The sequence below is a fragment of the Somniosus microcephalus genome, chromosome 4 (assembly GCF_052327205.1).
Source record: "Somniosus microcephalus isolate GS21.2 chromosome 4, FLI_Smic_1.0, whole genome shotgun sequence".
In the NCBI taxonomy this organism is placed as follows: domain Eukaryota; kingdom Metazoa; phylum Chordata; class Chondrichthyes; order Squaliformes; family Somniosidae; genus Somniosus; species Somniosus microcephalus.
In genome coordinates, this window is record NC_140990.1 from 266,682,652 (window position 1) to 266,705,624 (window position 22,973).

At 43.3% G+C, this 22,973-nt stretch overlaps 1 protein-coding gene across 9 annotated transcripts in view; it reads left to right on the forward strand.

Annotated features, from left to right (window-relative positions):
- tanc1a (tetratricopeptide repeat, ankyrin repeat and coiled-coil containing 1a) overlaps positions 1–22,973 on the forward strand; it is a 242,169-nt gene that overhangs the window by 189,163 nt on the left and 30,033 nt on the right. For 8 of the 9 annotated variants that reach the window (XM_085986345.1, XM_085986347.1, XM_085986350.1 and 5 more), the window contains 4 exons: positions 1,477–1,599; positions 3,165–3,401; positions 8,222–8,407; positions 15,796–15,874. In XM_085986345.1, the coding sequence (XP_085842471.1) occupies positions 1,477–1,599; positions 3,165–3,401; positions 8,222–8,407; positions 15,796–15,874 (625 nt within the window). The remainder of the gene's footprint in view (positions 1–1,476; positions 1,600–3,164; positions 3,402–8,221; positions 8,408–15,795; positions 15,875–22,973) is intronic. The other variant, XM_085986352.1, reaches the window with a different exon arrangement.

The window sequence follows — 22,973 nt, forward strand, 5'->3', positions numbered from 1 at the left end:
GCGGCGGCTGGAACACCATCGTAAGTGACCCAACACCATTAGCCGCTATCAGATCATTTACGCTGGGTGGAGGCTGTTAAAATCGGCCATTTTTATACTTTACAGTTGATTGTTCTTAGATTTAAAACCTATGTGATACTTAGATTTTCAACAGACCAAGCAGACCATCACTTCCCCAATATTTACTTTTTTTTGTTCATTCTTGGGATATGGGTATCCCTGGCACAGCTGGCATTTATTGTCCATCTCTAGTTGACCTGGGAAGTTGGTGGTGGGCTGCCTTTATGAACCACTGCAGTCTGTGGGGTGAAGCTGTTAAGGTAGAGTGTTCCAGGATTCTGACCCAGGGACAATTAAGGAATGACTATATATGTTCAAGTCAGGATGGTGTGTATGTTGGAGAAGAACTTAGAAGTGATGCGTTCCTATGCACCTGCTGTCTGTGTCCTTCTAGGTGGTGTAGGTCGTGGATTTGGGAGGTGCTGCCGAAAAAGCCGTGACAAGTTGCTGCAGTGAATGCTGTAGATATTACACATTGTAGACATGGTACACTGGTGGTAGATTGGGCCTTTTTCCCGCATTCAATTTCTGCTACCCCGTCCCAGTTCACAGAAACACTACCTCATCCAACTCCCTACCCTTTCGCAGATACGCCCTCTCCTCTTCCAACTCTCCGAGTTCATAGTGGCACTCTTCTGCCTCTCCGTCCCCCCCCTCACCCCAATTCAACAGAACACACTTCTCTCCCCCTTCAATTCATGCTGGTATCCTTCTTTCCTTCAAACCTAGTTCAAGTACTCTTAACTCCCATTTCAATCTAGCATTGTTCTCTCTTGCTTCCCGTTTAAGCTAGTACTCTTCTTCCCTCCAGTTCAAGTTGGCACTCGCTGCTCCCAACTTCTCTCCTGTTTCACTGATCTCAGCTTTTGACCCCTCTCCAACATTGCCATCCATTGCCCCTTTCCTCTCTCTGCTAGAATTCCCACCCATAGTGCACAGAGGCTAGATTCACTCTCATTAACACTAGGACCCAAGCGGCTATAAGGGGAGCCGCACCCTATTCTCCCTAATTTTGTCAGCAAACGTTGACGTGGACTGGACTTCCAAAATACTGACTGTCGGCATCAAATGTTGATGCGTGGCATGTATGTTAGAAGTAGATGATTTTATCTCTAGATTTAAAATATTGCTTCTAAGATTTGTGTTTCACAAAAATATCCTAAGCTCCACGAACACCATCTTCACACAATTAGCTTAACTTCCCATGCTAAATCCAGCATTACTACAGGCAGAACAGCCCTGCGGGTTTCTTAACCTAAGCTGAAATCACAACTTCAGTGAGTTTGGTTCACCACTATTGGGGAAGATAAAACAGGGCTTTAACATAATATTTACCTGTTAAATAGGATGTTTAAGGACTTTAGAAAACAATATCTATTGAAAACTAATGATTTGTGTTTTTAACTTAATTGTTAGGGCCTAAGCAAAAAGACAGGAATCTCTTCTAGTGTCCTTCAAGCCCTATGGATAGGCTATAGCAGTGATGGATTGTCTGCTGCCCTCACATCCTTACGAAATCTTTACACTCCCAATGTGAAGGTAAGAGAATCTATGTAGTTCCAGTAGCATTACAGTTTTTTCTATATTATAAATGATGCTTTTGAGAGAGATTAACATTTTCCCTTCCTGCTGAACTAGGATGGCTATCTTTTATGGAATTCAAAACAGGACTGGACGTGGGACTTGGGATGGACTTAATGATGGAGTTATTGATTAATATACAGGGCCATTAGTTTGCGATGATTAAATCAAATTCCATTTTTACTGGGGATTTTTACTAGTGTTTTATCACCAACATGAGGGTTTATGTATGGCCACTGAATAAATCAAATGATGCTTTTAAATGCATGACATTCCTGGATTTCACTGGTGTTTTGAGGATTACATTCCACAATTTTGTCTGTTCTGTGGAAAAACTGTGAACTTGTTGCCGTGTTAATGAGTAAACGGAAGTTTGCTAGCTGGGAAGATATGCCTGAAAGAAAACTACTGAAATATACAGAGTTGCTGACTGAGTACAGAAATACTAGAAATGTGAGCTGGTTGAAGATTTGAGAGTTTGGATGGGGAGACAGAAGGTAAGGTTTTTGGACAGGAACATATATATTACCTTGTGTAGATTGGAGCTAATAGCCACTATAATTAAGAAAGATAGATGCTTTTAAGGGGAAGCTAGATAAGTACATGAGGCAGAAAGGAATAGAAGGTTATGCTGATGAGGCTAGAAGAAAAGCAGTGGGAGGAGGCTCATGTGGAGCATAAACCAGTTGGGCCGAACAGCTTGTTTCGGTGCTGTATATTCTATTTAATTCTATATAACTTGCATTTATACAACACCTTTCATATCCTCAGGACATCTCAAAGCTATTTAAAGCCAATGAATTTGTTTTGAAGTGCAGTTACTGCTGTTTTGTAGGCAAATGAGGCAGCAAGGCCCTTCAAACAATAGTGAGATGCTAGAACACTGGGAGAACGTTCCTGCTCCTTTTTTGAATAGGATCTTTTACATTCACTTGAACAGGTAGATGGGGCGTTGGTTTAATGACTCATCTGAAAAACAGCACCTCTGACAATGCCCTCATTACTGCTGACAGAAGTCAGAGGTGTGTTGATTATCATGAAGGTATCAGTGGTCATGAGTGGATCTGAGAGGAAGAGTGAAACATTAGCTACAATCCACGTGGATTGAGTCAAGAGTTCAATTAAATGGTGATGAGGTTAATTTGTTACAAATACGTTCTAGTTTGTATCTGTAGGAGCATGATAAGTGTAAAGACTTCAGTTTCATAATTGTAAATCTGCAAGTGGAGTGATGCCAAAGAGCAAGAATAAGATCACTCTTGTGTAGTCTTGAGTATATTTTTTAAAAAACACACTCTGAATTTGCAAGCAAAATTGTCCATAGATTGCTGATGTTGTTCCCATTTCACTTTCTAGTCAAGGTGCCCTGGGCCAGTTTTGGAGATATTTTAATGCAACAATATTTCAGATTTTTTTCTCACTTCTTTACAGAGTGTAATCGTATTCCCACTCAAGTAAGTAAGTGTAGAATAATTAAAGCAGATTTTGGAGTAATATTCTTCTATTTCTATAACAAATTGCAGGTGAGTCGATTGTTGATTTTGGGAGGAGCCAGCGTGAACTACCGAACTGAGGTCTTGAACAATGCGCCCATCCTATGTGTTCAGTCACACCTTGGTCATCAGGAAATGGTAAATCTGCTGCTTGAATTTGGAGCTGCAGTTGACCATATTTCTGAAAGTGGTATTACCCCCTTTTGTCATGCTGCAGCTGCAGGACACCTGAATATTGTGACTCTTCTGTGCAAGAAAGGAGCGAAGGTAAGGAAGCTTGCCTCTTGCGCAGTTACCTTTATTGGAGATTCATAAAATAGACCTGTGTATTTAAGTACTAAACATATTACCAAAAATAAGTGTTGTATATATTGTCAGTTTCAATGGTGATTTTCTGCATTTGGGTTGATGTTCCCAAGATATCAAAAATTATAGTATTTAAGAGGAACCAAGTCCAGTCTAAGAAATTTATCTAAAATTTCAAAAGCCATCAGAGCAATTTATTGTGCCTTATGATTGCAAGTTAAGAAAAAAATAACTCCGCAATATTATACGGGAACGGTAGCATAGTGGTTATGCTACAGGACTAGTAATCCAGAGATCTGGACTAATGATCTGGAGATGTGAGTTCAAATCCCACCACGGCAGCTGGGGAATTTAAATTCAGTTAATTAAATAAATCTAGAATATAGTAGTATCAGTAATGGTGACCATAAAACTACCGGATTGTCATAAAAACCCATCTTGTTCACTAATGTCCTTTTAGGGAAGGAAATCTGCTGTCCTTACCAGGTCTGGCCGATATGTGACTCCAGAACCACAACAATGTGGTTGACACTTAACTGCCCCTCTGAAATGGCCTAGCAAGCCACTCAGTTGTATCAAACCGCTACAACAAACCACATGGACTGCAGCGGTTCAAGAAGGTGGCTGACCACCACTTTCTCAAGTGCAATTAGGGATGGGCAGTAAATGCTGGCGTTACCCACATCCCAAGAATGAATTAAAAAAAATATTGAAGCATCTTTCAACTAGGTTTCATTTTATTGCAACACCTTTGAACAAGATCCCACAAACAGCAAATGACCAGATAATCTGTTTTTGGTGGTGAAGAAGGAATGTTCTCTAGGGCACTGGGGGAAATCCCTGCTCAAATTCATGGGATCTTTTACATCCACTAAAATGGCAAATGGGGCACTTCTTTCAATGCTGCATTGAAGTGTCAGAATAGATTATATGCTTAATCTGTAGTGGGGCTTGAAAGAATAACTGTCTGACTTGGTGAGTGCTATCTACCGAGCCAAACTGATGCAACCACATTAGCCTTATATCTCATTGCATAAGTCATTCCACAAACCGCGGCTCCAAACGAGTGAATGCAAAGAATCGGAGCAGTCTCCTTTCGTCCCATCTCTAAGCCAAAATTTCTACAGTGCATTTAAATGTACTTTCTATGAGTGGGGCTCCCCACTGGAATCAGGCAATTAATCCATAGTTTTCTGCATTTGTGTGACTGGTCAAAAAATGATATAAATATTGTTTCTGTGTGCATGTATGTATGCATGTACATATTATGAGCCGGAATTTGCTGAAAAAGTACTGGCGTGTGAACAACGCACGCCTTTATTAACGTGCAAATCATCTAGCAACTTGTGGCAAGGAAGAGAGAGGCCATAAATTGCAAATTGCCACAAGCTGCTGGATGATTTTCTGCTGCTCTGCCATTGGCTTCGTGAAAACGGCATCTTGCCCTTAGCTTCCCCGTGAGTTTCATGAAGTTGCTGCATTTACACATTAATTGCCCATTAAACTCGCTACAGAAAGTTAAGTCTAGTAATTAATAGCATAAGTAGCCTTTTAACAACATGATAAAGTGAACAATTAAAAGTGTGGAGTCTCATTCCTTCAGATAGTGAATTGTTAGAATCATAGAAACTTACAGTACAGAAGTAGGCCATTCGGCCCGTCGTGCCTGTACTGGCTCTTTGAAAGAGCAGTCATGCTTAGTCCCACAGCCCTGCTTTTTGTCCGTAACCCTCTAAATTCCTCATCCTCGAGTACTAACACCCTTTTAAAATAATTTATGGCATCAACTTCCACCACCTTTTCAAGTAAAGCATTCCAGATCCCTACAACTCTGAGTGAAAAAATTCTCCTCATCTCCCCTCTCGGATCTTTTTCCAGCGATTTTGAACCCGTGACCTCTAGTTATTGACCCACTCGCCAGAGGGAATAGCTCTTCTCTCTCTCCTCTTAAAACCTCTCATCATCTTGAAAACCTCTATTTGGTCACTTCTTTACCTTCTCTGTTCCAAGGAGAACAGTCCTAACTTTTTCAACCACTCCTCATAACTGAAGTAAGCCCCTCACCCCTGGTAACATCTGGGTAAACTTCCTCTGTACCCTTTCTAAGGTGTTTACATTTTTCCTGACGTGTGGTGCCCAGAGTTGTCCACAATACTGTAGCTGAGGCCTAACCAGTGATTTATAAAGTTCTATGATCTCTTTGCTTTTATATTCTATTCCTTTATTTATAAACCCAAGTAACCCATATTCCTTTTTAACCACCTTATCAACTTGCCCTGCCACCTTTAAGGATTTCTGTATATGGACACCATGGCCTCTCTGCTCATCTACACTTTTCAAAATCGTACCATTTATAGTATACTGTCTTTCCATACAAGTCCTCCCAAAGTGCATCACTTCACACTTCTCTGCATGGAACTCCATCTGCCATGCTTCTGTCCATTTCACCATCCTGTCTGTCATCCTGAAGCCTATTATTATCCTCATTATGATCATCTACTTTGCCAAGTTTCTCATTATCCGCAAACTTTATAATGCTGCTCCCTACATCCGAGTCTAGGTTGTTCATAAAACTTGAAAAGAGTAATGGACCCAAAACTGACCCATGGGGAACACCACTGCAAACCACTTCCCAATCTGAAAAACGTCCCATCTACCACCTTCCTTTGCTTCCTGTCACTGAGCCAATTTTGTATCCATACTGCTACTTTTCCCTTAATTCCATGGGCTTCCATCTTCTTAATAAGCCTCCTGTGTCGAATGCCTTCCATTGTTGTTGGAGATTTTAAAAATGTCAAATTTTAAGTGTTTACATTTTTTTCTTACTTTTACTTTTTTCTCTTTCTTAATTCAATCTTTCTTTCCCTCTCTTTATTTCTCTTTGCTTCCCTTTCAGTACCTGATTGGACATCAAATTCACCCACTCCAATTCACCCGCTTTCTCATTCCTTCCTCTGTTTATTTCTCAATCCTTAAATCTCATTGGTTAAGGCGATACACTGTTGATCCCGTCATTCACCAACGTCCTAGATGCCCTCTTGCCCTCGCACTTTTGTTGTCAGCTCGAACTTTTGTGAGCTGAAGGATGCTGGAAAAAGTCTAACTAACCAGGCATGCCGCAAGATGTCCTGCTCCAGCAAAAGGAGGTCATTCAACCCATTATGCATGTGCCAGGTCTTTGAAACAGCTATCTAATTCGTCCAACTCCCCTACTCTTTCCCCATAGCCTTGAAAATGTTTCCTTTTCAAGTATATATCCAGTTCCCTTTTGAAAGTTACTATTGAATCATCTTCCACCACCTTTTGTGAGTGCATATGGTACTGTACGGTCTGGGTATGACACTAACTTAGGTGGCACAATACGTAGTGTAGTTGTTGAGGCTCGGTCAATTGAAAATTTCAAAACTGTGATTGATATTTTTTAGATAAAGATATTGAGGGATATGGAACCATGGCGGGTAGATGGAGTTAAGATACAGATCTTCCATGATCTAACTGAATTGTAACAAGCTTGAGGAGCTGAATGGCTTATTCCTGTTCCTATTTTCCTAATTTGATAAACTTAGCTGTAGACAATGCTGTTTTATTTCCTGTTAACCTGTTTTGAACTTAAAAAGGGGATGAGAGGTTTATCTCGGGTAGTGTGCTGCCATTTCCTCAGCCCGTTAAGTTCAGCGGCAGGAACATCCATGTCGATACATGACTTACAAATTATGTTAGGCACCGGTCCTGGTTTAGTAATTCTAACTTTAACAAAGTGTTGCATTTTTTGTTATTTTTGTAGTTGAGTTTAAAGTTTTAGAATCAAGTGAAATCTGCTGTATTGATTTTGAGAGTGTTTATTTTTTGTTGAACAAATTTGCAGTAACCAGGGTTTCTGTTCAACCCATGTAGAATGCTACATTGAGATATTCGGGTACAAAGTTACACTCCAGTTCACAGGGAGCAAGGGCTAATTACATGAATGCCCTTTGGCACTGAGCAGGAGCGAAGTATTTGATGAAGCCCTAAAACGTAACAGTGGGGTCCAGGAATTGTTTTAATTTGCTAGCTTTGTTCAATTGTGTACAATACTGATTTGTCAATCATCTTTTGGTCTTCTGAGAGGGGAGCTGGAAAGTTATAGCTCTAAAAGAAATCTGCCCTCACTAGTTCTTCCTGATGTGAAAGTGAATAAGCTAAGGTTGGATGGTGTGGACTCAACACAGTGTACAAGTTTTTTTATGTAATAGGCAACGACTTAGGTTCAGTGTTGGGAGGGTTTGTAAATCATCTCTCTTACTTTGTGAACCAGAGGAGATTTAAGTTAAGTGCTGTAATCTAGGGGAATCTGCTGTGTTGTTATTTGTGACTGTTTATTTTAATTTTAAAAAATATTTTATCTCTAACTTTTTATTTAATGAGTAATGAATACGTGGTGAACTACTTCAAATTAATTTAGTGCAGTTAGCGAGAATAACACTTAACGAAGCAATCTTTTGTGATGCTATGTTTAATGGAGGCTACAAAAACTTTAGAAATATATAAATACTTTGTACAACTGTACAAGTTTATTGAAAAAACGTTGTGATTATGTCACAGAAATTTAGAGTTCAAACTATCTGGTTATGTACTATTTCGTTGCAAACCTCCATGAAAGACTAAGCTAGAATGGTGTAAGTTATTAAAACTAGGAATCATACAAATGTGTGTGAGTTTAAAAAAAAAATCCCATGTTAGTCTTTAAAACAATGCAATGTACTGTTATGTAGTTAAAGTAATATAAATGTTTTAACTTCCAGGTTGATTACACAGATAAAAATGGCCAGTGTGCATTGGTTCATGCTGCTTTACGAGGTCACCATGAAGTTATTGAATATTTACTCAAAGCCGATTGGACATCAATCACTCAGCACCAGCATTCTTTCAGGAAAAGTCAGGCTCTTCAGCAAGCCCTAGTTGCAGCAGCAAGCATGGGGCACACTGACGTAAGTTCCCAGAAGGTGATATGTTAACCTGCTAATACTATTTACACTTAAATATGGACATTTTCCACCCAAATACTTTGAGGAATATCTATCTTTTACATTTGTACTGCATTTGAAAGAGAAAAGTTAATTTAATGTTTTGGATGTGATCCTCCATTAGACAGGCCACTAAGAGGTCCTGTAATGGAGTGAGTGCAAGTTGATGAATCCCATTGCTTCTGAGAAGCATCTTGCCTCTGTATGGCATCTCTCCTTGATTCTCTGATTGAAATTAAGGATTCACTATGTGCATGTTGTACCACATTATGGCACCCAAGATTTACTTTTTGTTGAAATATCCTTTTGTGAATATTTATAAGCAAATTTGTTTATGCACACATGGTGTGTTGGAGCCCAATTTTACTGGATAGAAGTAGAAGAACTCATTTGTGCCCATAACCCTCCACCTGTGAATTGCCAACAGGCAGTTTCTCATATTGGAAGTAGGTGGAAGAGTTACCATAGGTGGCTCTCACACATTGCTTAGTGGTGGTCAGTGAACAGTGAAAGTGGAAGACTGTGCAATAGAGCAGAATGATCCAAAGAAAGAACATAAGAAATAGGAGCAGGAGTAGGCCAATCGGCCCCTCGAGCCTGCTCCGCCATTCAATAAGATCATGGCTGATCTGATCCTAACCGCCAATCTACTATCACAGAACCACCTCCTGAATCTAACAGAATTAGACACACGAAATAGGAGCAGGATCAGGCTACACGGCCCCTGGGCCCGCTCTGCTACCCACAGGGCCATGTCCGATCCGAACCTAGACTCATGTCCAAATTCCTGCCTGCTCCCCGTAACCCTTAATTCCCTTTACTTCTAGGAAACTGTCTATTTCTGTTTTAAATTTATGTAATGATGTAGCTTCTACAGCTTTTTGGGGCAGCATATTCCATGGACCTACCACCCTCTGAGTGAAGTAGTTCCTCCTCATCTCAGTTTTGAAAGAGCAGCCCCTTATTCTAAGACTATGCCCCCTAGTTCTAGTTTCACCCATCATCGGGAACATCCTCCCCGCATCCACCCGATCCAACCCCTTCACAATCTTATATGTTTCAATAAGATCGCCTCTCATTCTTCTGAACTCCAATGAGTAGAGTCCCAATCTACTCAACCTCTCCTCATACGTCCATCCCCTCATCCCCGGGATTAACCGAGTGAACCTTCTTTGTACTGACTCGAGAGCAAGTATGTCCTTAAGTATGGACACCAAAACTGTATGCAGTATTCCAGGTGCGGTCTCACCAATACCTTGTACAACTGAAGCAATACCTCCCTATTTTTATATTCTATCCCCCTAGCAATGAAAGCCAACATTCCATTGGCCTTCTTAATCACTTGCTGCACCTGCACACTAACCTTTTGAGTTTCGTGCACCAGGACCCCCAGATCCCTTTGTACTTCAGTACTTTCCAGTTTCTTGCCATTAAGATAATAACTTGCTCTACGATTTTTCCTGCCAAAGTGCATAACCTCACACTTTCCAGTATTGTATTCCATCTGCCAAATCTCTGCCCACTTACTTAGCCTGTCTATGTCCCCTTGCAGGTTTTTTATGTCCTCCTCACTCACTACTTTCCCTCCCATCTTAGTATCATCTGCAAACTTTGATATGTTACACTCGGTCCCCTCCTCCAAATCGTTAATATAGATTGTAAAGAGTTGGGGACCCAGCACTGACCCCCGCGGAACACCACTAGTTACTGATTGCCAGTCTGAGAATGAACCAGTTATCCCAACTCTCTGCCTTCTGTTAGATAGCCAATCCTCTATCCATGCCAGAATATTACCCCCAATCCTGTGATTTTTTATCTTAAGCAATAATCTTTTGTGTGGCACCTTGTCAAATGCCTTTTGGAAGTCTAAATACACTACGTCCACTGGTTCCCCTTTATCCACCCTATATGTTACTTCCTCAAAGAACTCCAGCAAATTTGTCAAACATGACTTCCCCTTCATAAAACCATGCTGACTTTGTCCTATTAAATTATGATTATCCAAATGTCCTGTTACTGTCTCCTTAATAATGGACTCCAAAACTTTACCTACCACAGATGTTAGGCTAACCGATCTATAGTTTCCAGCCTTCTGTCTACTGCCATTTTTAAATAAGGGTGTTACATTAGCAGTTTTCCAGTCTGCCGGGACCTTTGCTGAGTCCAGGGAGTTTTGGAAAATTATTACTAATGCATCCACAATCCCTACCGCCACTTCCCTCAAGACCCTAGGATGTAAGCCATCAGGTCCAGGTGATTTATCCGCCTTGAGTCCCATTATTTTACCGAGTACCACTTCCTTAGTGATTTTGATCGTGTTTAGCTCCTCCCCCCCCCCATAGCCCCCTGTTTGTCCAGTGTTGGGATATTCTTAGTGTCTTCTGCTGTAAAGACTGATACAAAATATTCATTCAGTGTTTTTGCCATCTCCATATTTCCCACCATTAATTTCCCGGTCTCATCCTCTAAGGGACCAACATTTACTTTAGCCACCCTTTTTCTTTTTATATAACTATAAAAACTCTTACTATCTGTTTTTATATTTTTTGCTAATTTACTTTCATAATCTATCTTCCCTTTCTTAATCAATCTTTTTGTTATTTTTTTGCTGTCTTTTAAAGTTTTCCCAATCCTCTATCCTCCCACTAGATTTGGCTACCTTATATGCCCTTGTTTTTAGTCGAATACTATCCTTAATTTCTTTACTTAGCCACGGATGGCTCTCTCTTCTTTTACACCCTTTTCTTCTCAGTGGAATATATATTTTTTGGAAGTTGTAAAATAACTCCTTAAATGTACACCACTGATCATGTATCGTCTTACCCTTTAATCTATTTTCCCAATCCACTCTACTCAATTCCGCTCTCATACCTTCATAGTCTCCTTTATTCAAGCTTAGCACGCTTGTTTGAGATCCAACCTTCTCACCCTCTAATTGAATATGGAATTCAACCATGTTATGGTCACTCATTCCAAGGGGATCCTTTACTAGGACATTTTTAATTAATCCTGTCTCATTACACAGGACCAGATCTAAGGTTGCTTGCCCCCTGTTCGGTTCAGTTACATACTGCTCAAGAAACCCATCCCTAATACACTCAATGAACTCATCCTCAAGGCAGCCCTGCCCAATTTGATTTGTCCAATTAATATGATAGTTAAAATCCCCCATAATTATAGATGTTCCCTTATTACAAGCCTCAACTATTTCCTGATTGATACTCCGTCCAACAGAGTTGCAACTGTTCGGAGGCCTATAGACTACGCCCACTAGTGTTTTTTTCCCCTTATTATTCCTTACCTCCACCCAAACTGTTTCATTATCCTGATCTTTTAACCCAATATCATTTCTCTGTATTACAGTGATTCCTTCCTTTATTAACATAGCCACCCCACCTCCCCTTCCTTCCTGCCTGTACTTCCTGATCGTTAAATAACCTGGTATGTTTAATTCCCAGGCATTGTCACCCTGCAGCCATGTTTCTGTAATGGCCACAAGATCATACCCATATGTAGTTATTTGTGCCATTAACTCGTCTATTTTGTTACGAATGCTACGTGCATTCAGATAGAGAACTTTCAAATATGTTTTGTGACACTTAGTTCCTGCTTTTGCCCTTTTTATTACTTTACCTTTTACTCCATACCTTCTGCCCCTTCCTGACACGCTCTGGTTTTTAATTTCCCCACTGCTACCTAAGTCTATGACCTTCTCTGTTGTCATTTTTATTATTTGCTCTCTAGGAACCTCCCCCCCACTAGTTAGTTTAAAGCCCTCTCTACAGCCCTAGTTATATGATCCGCCAGGACTCTAGTCCGAGCACTGGCCAAGTGAAGCCCGTCCCAACGGAACAGCTCCCTCCTGCCCCAGTACTGGTGCCAGTGTCCCAGGAAGCAAAACCCATTTCTCCCACACCAGTCTTTGAGCCACGCACTTAACTCTCTAATTTTATTTGTCCTAGCCAAATTTGCTCATGGCTCAGGTAATAATCCAGAGATTATTACCCTTGAGGTTCTGTTTTTCAATTTGACCCCTAGCTGCTCATACTCCTTTAACAGAACCGGCTTCCTAGTCCTATCTACGTCGTTTGTACCAACATGGACCACGACAACTGGATCCACCCCCTCCCACTGCAAGTTTCTTTCCAGCCCAGAGGAGATGTCCTTAACCCTGGCACCGGGTAGGCAACACAGCCTTCGGGACTCTCGCTCTCTGCTGCAGAGAACTCTATCTATCCCCCTAATAATACTAACCCCTACCACTACAACATTTCTATTTACTCCCCCCTCTCGAATGGCCCCCTGTTCCACGGTGCTGTGGCCAGGTTGCTCATCCTCCCTGCAGTCCCTGCTCCTGTCCCCACAGGGAGTAAGAACCTCGAACCTGTTGGACAAGAGCAAGGGCTGCGGCTCCTCCAACACTACCTCCTGGATCCCCGTACCTGCCTCACTCGTAGTCACACCGTCCTGTCCCTGACCATGGGCTACATCTGAATTAATTAACTTCATAGGTGTGACCACCTCCTGAAACACAGAGTCCAGGTACTTCTCCCCCTCCCTGATGTGTCGCAGTGCTGAAGCTCAGACTCCAGCTCATCAACACGGAGCTGGAGTTCCTGTAGCAGCAGACACTTGTCACAGACGTAATCACCGTGAGCCTCAATGGGGTCCACCGGTTCCCACATCTCGCAACAGTAACATATCACCTGCTCCATTCTATGTAATTAATTAAATTTTTTATTGTTAGTTATGGACACCCTCTGCCCGATTTTAGATGCTAGTATCCCCTTTAATTAATTTGATTTAAATTAAATCAACCCCTCTAATTACACCAGTTAAATGGTTTACCAACAGTCACTCTGCACCAGAAAGGCCTTATTAACTACAACCCACAGAGTTAAAGTTTGAAAAGAGCACCTAACACCCCACTTACCCAAACTCACAGCACTCTCTGCTGACTCGCACTCAGTGGTTGCTCGCACTAGCACTGGTCTTTTTATACTGTTTGTTTGTTTACAGCCAAATGAGTCACCCCTGCTGATTGGTTAGAAAACTGGTTTCCAATGCCTGTTGTGCCAATTTACTCCTCCTGCAGTGTAACCTTGTTTTACTCTTCTTAAACCAACAGAATCCCAAATATTTAACTTTTCCAGGGAATAAATGCCTTCATTCTTTCTAAATATATATTGCAGAAGATTTCAATATTTTAAAAATTAAAACAGAACAATGTTTATTCAGTTTGTTCACAAGATACCCATAGATGAGGAAGACCATTCTGTGCATTTTAATTCATCCATCCAGCGCAGCCTTAACTTCTCTCCAATTACAGCATCTAGTTGTTTCGTAATTGATTCCAGGGTTTTCATTTCATCACGCACTCTGCTCAAAAGTCCATTCCAGGTGTTAATCATCCTGTGTGTGAAGAAACACCTCCTGATATGAGTCCTAATGTTACTTTTTGTTAGTTTGAATGTGTGTGCAGCCTATCTCTCCTGTACCAGTCCTTTTTATTCTGATGACTTTTATGAAGATATAAATTGTTGCTTTGACATCAGTTTGCTAGCCATTCATTTAAACCCTTAAATTTTATTGACAAACTCTCCTTTCCCAAACATTGGAAGTATGTTAGCAGGGGTTCTCAACTGGGGATCCGCAGTCCTCTAGGAGTCCCCCGAAAAGATTTCAGGGGGTTCGCCAGTTGGTTTGTTCCATCAATATACAGGGGAGACTACCGATGTTTATGGCATGAGCATCAATAGTCTCCCCTGTATATTGAGATGGGTGGAATAGTCTGTGATACAAAGACTGCATGTGCAGTCAGTTCAGGTTCTTACTGTTGGACCTCATTTGTACGGTTAGACAAGCCCCTTTGCATGTCACTGACTTAAGTTTTTTTTTGATCCAGCCCTATTCGCTTCCATGTTCATAAACAATTCACCGTTTTTAACTATTAAATAAAATAGTGGGAGTTATAACTTCTCTTCCAGGGATTAAAACCTGAGCTGGGGGTGGGGAAATCATAGAATCATAGAAATTTACGGCTCAGAAGGAGGTCATTCGACCCATCGTGTCCCGTGTGGGACGAGATAACGCGGGCTTTCCTTTCAACATTTTTTTTTACCCTCTCGTGTGTTTGAAAGAGACCGTTTATTTCCTGATTAAATTGGTGTTTGAGACAGGGAGGGGGTGCCCTCAGTGGAGAGAGTGCGCATGCCACGTGGCCTTGGAAGGGGGGAAAGGAGGTGGAAAGACAAGACACTTTCCGGTCTTTGGGCCTGCGGCAAAGCAGTAATAATCGAGATCCGGTGTGACTTTCTCCTTCAATGTCTTCAGTCTGAGTTAATAGAATAGATGAAGGCGTTATCACTATTTTCCTAGTACCTCAGACTCTCAGCTTTATATTCATGGCCATGTGCTTCTCTGACAAACGAATAGGCCTAGTCTGGGCACTTGTGTCCTTTGTGATACTGCCAGCGATTTGTGAAAGTGTTGGGGTGGAGGGCTACCTTTGCCACTAAAGGATTTATGGGGATGAGGTCGGGTGGGTAAATTCACTCAGGGCCCTGTTTATTTCTCCATTTCTCTCGTGTGCTATCTGCCTCTGCTATTACTGGTGCTGTTAATTCAAGTTGTTAACTTTATCCATTGTGTTCAGGTTTGGTATCGAAATAAGAGGGAAGTTCTATTTCCGAAATGGAGGGCATGGACCTGGAATTTTAGTCCAGTCCGACCGAGTGTGCACAAAACAAGCCTGTAGTGAACATTACACTTGTTGCTCCTAGTTCATTTCCTGTTAAGCAAGTGGAGCAGCAAATGGGCACATAACATAAATTTAGGATAAAAACAGAAAATGCTGGAAATACTTAGCGGATCAGGCAGCATCTGTGGAAAGAGAAACAGAGTTAACGTTTCAGGTTGATGACCTTTTGTCAGGCCTGGAACATTAACTCTGTTTCTCTCCCCACAAATGCTACCTGACCTGAGTATTTCCAGCATTTTCTGTTTTTATTTCAGATTTTCAGCATCTGCAGTATTTTGCTTATATAAATTTAGGACTTCATAAATTCTTCTTTACGTAAGGTGTAAGAGCTATTAATAACTAACAACAAATTTTTATATAGAAAAAATACTTCTGTTAAGGAGGTCCATGGAATTTTTATAACATGGGAGGGGGGCCTCGCAAGCAAAAAGGCTGAGAACCCCTGTATTAGAGAACACTACTTTTCATCTCCTACCTTTGTGCTTTGAAGCTTGTTGGGGAAACATTTAGTGTGCTTGATTCCTGTTTGACATTCATTTTCACAAGTAAATGGTTTAACTTTTTTCTTTATTTACATCTGTGCTACATTTAGGTTGTAAAAAATCTGCATGATCTTGACAGTGAACATAGAATAGAGGTCAACAGCTTTGATACTCTTTGGGGTGAAACAGGTAATTGATTCATGTTTGAGAGTTTTTTGTGTTTGCATTATAAATCTAGTCCTACAGTTTAAAGAAGGATCATATGTACTCTTAATTATTTCACCAGGTAACAAATTAAAATGATACCTTATGATTACATTTTAACTGTTGCATTGCAGTTAATCATTAGTGATGGGCACTAATATAATGAAACTTATATAATGAGATTGAAGATGCCTCACTGTACTTGAATTTAACTTACTACTTTGAATTTGTGAAATTTGACTTTTGGTTTTAGTTAACAATACTTATCAATACTACCTTTTTGTCCAGGAGATGATTGTTCTATTAATTTGGTCTGCTTATAATTGATCTAAATAAAAGTAAGTAATTTCAACTAATTGAAGTAATTTGCAAAATAAAATGGAAACATACTTGGGTTGTACTTCCACCTCGGTAACATCGCCCGTCTCTGCCCTTGCCTCACCCATGCCTTTGTTACCTCTAGACTTGATTATTCCAATGCACTCCTGGCTGGCCTCCCACATTCCACCCTACGTAAACTTGAGGTCATCCAAAACTCGGCTGCCCGTGTCCTAATTCGCACCAAGTCCCGTTCGTCCATCACCCCTGTGCTCGCTGACCTACATTGGCTCCCGGTAAAGCAGCATCTCGATTTCAAGATTCTCATCCTTGTTTTTGAATCCCTCTATGGCCTCGCCCCTTCCTATCTCTGTAATCTCCTTCAGCCCCACAACCCCCTTTTCAATGACCTTTTCATCTGTAGACATTTCTTATTTGGAATATACTTTCAAAATATGAATAGAAACATTTTAAAAATTGGGAGGGGAAAGTATTGAGATTCAATTGGATGCAATGGAGAAAATGAGAATATTGACAATTACAAGAAAAATGTAAAAATTTTAAAAATGTATAAATTTGTACATAAAGCAAAACAAATGAGATTGCTGAAAGTAAAGAATAGAAAAATAGTAACATGAATGAGAAAGAAAACAAAAGAAAAACAAATACAATTAAAACTTGAATGCAAATTCTGAGTTCACCCCTTTATCTTCTATGAGAAAGACCCCATTCTGCACATTTTAATTCATCCATCCAGAACCACCTTACACTTCTCACCCATTGCTTCATCTAGTTGTTTCATAAATGGCTTTAGGATTTTCACCTCCACCGCTCTGCTCCCTAAGGTGTAAAAGGGAGGGTTTCAAATTCCTGTGATGCTGGGACCATTTTTGGGGGCAGGGTAAGTTATACAGACGGGGTGGCCTTCACCTAAACTGGAGAAACACCCATACCCTTGCGGAAAGGGTAAATAGGGCAGTGCGGAAAGATTTAAACTAGTTAGGGTAGTGGGAAGGGAAAATACACCCCAAGTCAAAAAGTGTGAAAAAGACCAGCAGGACATATGGGCAGCGTGAGGGTAGTTAGCTTGATAAATAAACCAAGTGAGTCAGAAGCACAAATTCAGCTTAAAAGGTATGATGATGTCGTCATCATAGAGACAAGCTGGGCATGATTGAGAGCTAAATATTACAGGCTATAGGGTCTTTAGAAAGGACAGGGAAATTGGGAAGGAAGAAGGTGCTGCAATATTGATAAGACACAATTACAGCAGTAGAAAGAAGGGCTTTCAGTAGAGGTGATCAGGCAGTGGAAACAATGAGTAGAGTTAGGATACAGCAAAGGATGCTCAACTCTGTCTAACGACCTGATAGTCGTGATATAGTGGGGGATGTATAAATACAGAGATCAGGGAAGCATGTAGCAAAAACAATGTGATTATAATGGGAGATTTTAATTTACACATGGACTACAAGAAGCAGAACAGTTCAAATAGTAAAGGCATTGAATCTCTAGAATGTATTCGGGGCAGTTTTGTAGAACAATATGTTTTAGAAACAACAATGGAACAGGCCACACTAGATTTAGTGATAAGTAATGAACTAGAATTAGTTAACAATCTTAATGGTAAGGGGACATCTTGGGAATAGTAGCCATAATATGATTGAATTTGATAGTAGGTTTGAGAGGGAGAAAGGAGAGTCTCAAACCAGGGTTTTAAATTTAAGTAAGGCAATCTTTGTAGGGTTGAGAAATAAAGTGACTGTAGTAAACTGGGTGATGCGCTATCAATTACTCATAAAAGACGGAGAGTTAGGAGAGTAACGAAAAGGCTTTTATTAGCAAAGAACAGAGCATGCCTCTCGTGGTTGACTGGGTTCCAAGAAGGCAGGGGGCTGCAGAGCGGTCACCTTTATACCTGGGCCTGTGGGTGGAGCCAGGGGCGGAGCCAGCAGAGACATGCTGAGGCATGCATAGGTACAACAGTGTGCAACAACAACGGTGAACAACAATAACAGTGGTTTACCACATTCACCCCTTGTTTAAAATTGAGTCCGGCGGGGTGAAGTGTACTCAAGGTTCGTGTAAGTAAGTCTATCAGGTGGCCTTGTATGCCGTCCTGATCGTTGTGGTGGCGGCGGTGATGGTGCAGCACCCAACATTGAATCTGGCGTCTCATTGAGTGGTTGGGTTGTCAATGACGGGTCCTGGGGCTGCGGCATGCCGTCTAGCGGGGTTGGGTTGTGGGTAGTGATGGATGGCAATGGTAGTGTTTCAGGGGCACCCGAAGGTGCGAGATCTTGTGTGGAGGCTGTGTCCTCCCGCCCGTCCGGGTACGCTACGTAAGCGTACTGGGGGTAGTGGTGGGTGGCGAGGAAGGTGTTTCGGGAGCACCCGAAGGTGCGAGGTCTTGTATGGAGACGGTGTCCTCCCACCCGTCCGGGTACGCCACGTAAGCATACTGAGGGTTGGCATGGAGGAGGCTCACCCTCTCGACCAGGGGGTCCGTCTTATGGGACCTCACGTGCTTCCGCAGTAGGACGGGTCCTGGAGAAGTCAGCCATGTCGGTAACGAGATCCCCGATGTGGACTTCCTGGGGAAGGAGAACATTCTCTCGTGAGGGGTAGCATTGGTGGCTGTACAGAGCAGTGACCGAATGGAATGGAGCGCCGCAGGGAGGACCTCCTGCCAGCGAGAGGTCGGAAGGCCCTTAGATTTCAAGTTTAAAAGGACTGCCTTCCAGACCGTCGCATTCTCCCTTTCCACCTGGCCATTCCCCCGGGGGTTGTAGCTGGTGGTCCTGCTTGTAGCAATACCTCTCGCGAGCAGGTACTGCCGAAGTTCCTCGCTCATAAAGGATGAGCCCCTGTCGCTATGAATATAGCTAGGGAAACCGAACAAGGCGAAGAGGTCATTCAGACATTTAATGACCGTGGTACTGGTCATGTCTGAGCAAGGGATGGCAAACGGGAAACGGGAGTACTCGGCAATTATGTTGAGGAAGTACACATTGCGGTCGGAGGAGGGGAGGGGCCCTTTAAAATTGACGCTCAGCCGTTCAAAGGGGCGCGTGGCTTTGATCAGGCTTGCTCTGGCCTATAAAAATGTGGTTTGCACTCGGCACAGATTTGGCAGATCCTGGTCATGGTCCTGACCTCCTCGATGGAGTAGGGCAGGTTACGGGATTTGATGAAGTGAAAAAACCTGGTGACCCCCGAGTGGCAGAGGTCATTGTGGAGGGTCTTCAGTCTATCAACCTGCGCGTTGGCGCATGTACCACGTGATAGGGCATCTGGGGGCTCATTGAGTTTCCCGGGCCGGTACAAGATATCGTAATTGTAGGTGGAGAGTTCGATTCTCCACCTCAAGATCTTGTCATTCTTGATTTTGCCCCTCTGCTTATTATTAAACATAAAAGCTACTGAACGCTGGTCAGTGAGCAGGGTAAATCGTTTTCCGGCCAGGTAATGCCTCTAATGTCGCACAGCTTCCACAATGGCCTGGGCCTCCTTTTCGACAGAGGAGTGTCGAATCTCGGGGCCCTGGAGGGTCCTTGAGAAAAAGGCCACTGGTCTCCCCGCCTGGTTAAGGGTTGCAGCTAGGGCAAAGTCGGATGCGTCGCTCTCCACTTGGAAAGTGATGGACTCATCCACTGCGTGCATCGTGGCCTTTGCAATATCTCTTTTTATGAGAGTGAAGGCTGCACAGGCCTCTGCTGTCAGGGGGAAGGAGGTGGACTTGATGAGGGGTCTGGCTTTGTCCGCATAGTTGGGCACCCACTGAGCATAGTACGAGAAAAACCCTAGGCATCTCTTCAGTGCTTTTTGGCAGTGGGGGAGGGGGAGCTCCATAAGGGGGTGCATTCTGTCGGGGTCGGGGCCGATGACTCCGTTCTCCACTACACAGCCAAGAATGGCAAGGCGCATGGTACGAAACATACACTTGTCCTTGTATGTTAGGTTCAGCCGCTGGGCCGTACGGAGGAATTTCTCTAGATTAACATCATGGTCCTGCTGGTCGTGGCCGCAGATGGTGACGTTGTCTAGATAGGGGAAAGTGGCCTGGAGCGCGTTCTGGTCAACCATCCGGTCCATCTCCCGTTGGAAGACTGAAACCCCGTTGGTGACGCCGAAGGGAACTCAGGAAGTGGTAGAGACGACCGTCCGCTTCAAAAGCTGTGTACTGGCGGTCCTCAGCCCTGATGGGGAGCTGGTGGTATGCCGACTTCAGATCAATCGTCGAGAACACCTGGTATTGTGCTATCTGATTGACCATGTCAGATATGCGGGGGAGTGGGTATGCATCTAGCTGGGTGTAGCGATTGATCGTCTGGCTGTAGTCAATAACTAGGCGCTGTTTTTCGCCAGTCTTCACTATCCCCACTTGTGCTCGCCATGGGCTGGTGCTACTTTCAATAATCCCTTCCTTCAGGAGTCTTGCTACCTCGGATTTAATGAAGCTCCTATCCCCGGCACTGTAGCGCCAGCTTTTGGTAGCGATGGGCTTACAGTCGCGGGTGAGGTTAGCGAACAAGGAGGGGGGGGGGGACTTTAAGGGTGGAGAGGCTGCAAATGGTGCGTGGCGGGCAATTTAAAAGCTGCTGGCTGCAGACTGTGAGTGGGGGGAGGGGTCCGTCGTACGCTAATGTGACACTCTTAAGGTGGCACTGAAAAGCCAACCCCAGTAGAACGGCAGCGCAGAGATGTGGCATGACCAGAAGTTTAAAATTTTTGTATTCTGTGCCCCGTACTGAAAGGGTCACTACACAGTAGCCAACGACGTCCGCTGACTGGGCTTTGGAAGCCAAAGAGATCCGATGGCGCGTCGGCAGGACCGGGAGAGAGTAACTGCGCACCGTGTCGGGGTGGATAAAGCTCTCCATGCTCCCGCTGTCAAAAAGGCAGGTAGTGGTGCGGCCGTTTACCGTAATGTCCATCATGGACCTGGACAGTTGATGAGGGAGAGATTGGTCCAGCGTCATGGAGGCCAGCGTATGGTCGAGCGAGTCGATGTGGTCGTCAGATGAGGCGGTGGTTGAGTCCGGGTCCCCCGTGGTTGAAGTTGGAGACATCCAAGATGGCGGACAAAATGGCGGCGCCCATGATCCCGATCCCCACGCGGCTGGGGGAGCCCAAGATGGCGGACAAGATGGCTGCCCCCACGGTTTGCACGCGGCGCTGCTGGCGTTAGCGGTTTTACCTTTGCAGGCGCTGACATAGTGTCCTTTCTTCCCGCAGCCGGAGCAGGTAGCGTTTCTCGCCGGGCAGCGTGCTCTGGGGTGTTTTGCCTGGCCACAAAAATAACATTTCTGTGCCTTGGACATCGCAGCAGCAGTTGAAGGTGGCGGTCCCATGACCCATGGTTGTGGTGTCCACGTTGCGGAGCGGTTAGGGGAGAAGGCGTCCATATTCCTGTGGGCCGCGTCGAGCGAGAGCGCGAGGGACACTGCCTTTCTCAGGTCCATTTCTCCCTTTTCCAACAGTCTCTGCCGGGAGTAGTCGGACCTTAGACCCGCAACGAAAGCATCTCGGATCAGTCCCTCCGTGTGTGCTGCGGCTGATACTTCTTTGCAATCGCAGCCTCGGCCGAGTATCCGTAGTGCCCGTAGGAAGGCCTCCACCGATTCCCCGGGCTGCTGTCTGCGGGATCTTAAGAGGTGCCTGGCATAGACCGTATTTACCGGGCGTGCGTATTGCCCTTTTAGCAGATCGTAGGTCGTCGCGTCCTGGATTATTGTATAAACTTGGTGGCTCACCTTTGAGGCCAGGATTTCCAGCTTGTTTTCGTCCAGGGTCACAGTTGAGGCTTGCAGGTAGGCCTCGAAGCAACGCAGCCAATGCGCGAATTTGGTAGCTGAACCCGCTTCTTGGTGGTCTAGGTCCAGGCATGTTGGTCTGAGGGCTCGCAGCAGCTCCTGCTGCTCAGTGTTTGGTGCAGCAGCCTGCTGCTCAGCGTTTGTTGTCGACATTTTGTTTTTGCTAATAAAATTGATGCGCTATCAATTACTCATAAAAGACGGAGAGTTAGGAGAGTAACTAAAAGGCTTTTATTAGCAAAGAACAGAGCATGCCTCTCGTGGTTGACTGGGTTCCAAGAAGGCAGGGGGCTGCAGAGCGGTCACCTTTATACCTGGGCCTGTGGGTGGAGCCAGGGGCGGAGCCAGCAGAGACATGCTGAGGCATGCATAGGTACAACAGTGTGCAACAACAACGGTGAACAACAATAACAGTGGTTTACCACACTGGGCTAAACTATTAATGGGCAAATCTACAGACAAACAATGGGAAGTTTTCAAAGAATTATTTGATGCGATACAAAATCAGTTCATACAGCTAAAAGGTAAGGGTTCCACGTGCAGTTAAGTAACCATGGTCAACAAACATGTTAAGAGATACCATCAAACATTGGCAATTTTCCAATCCAATGGCACAAGACCCAAATCTAGAGAGCTTTGGAAAGTTATGATGAATGCTTCTGCAATTTTATCACCCATTTCTTTTAATACCATGGGGTGGAAACCACCAGGTCCTGGGGATTTGTTTATCTTAAATCCCATTATTTTTTCTCTCAACTATTTTTTTAAACTTGCATTAAATTCCTCTCCTTGACCTATTTTTAGGTTTCATTGTACCACTGGTGTATTGTCCCCTTTCTCCACTGTGAAAATGGATACAAAGTATTAATTTAACAAATTTACCATTTCTTTATTATCCATTATAATCTCACCTGCATCCATCTTTAATGGGCCCACATTACCCTTTACCA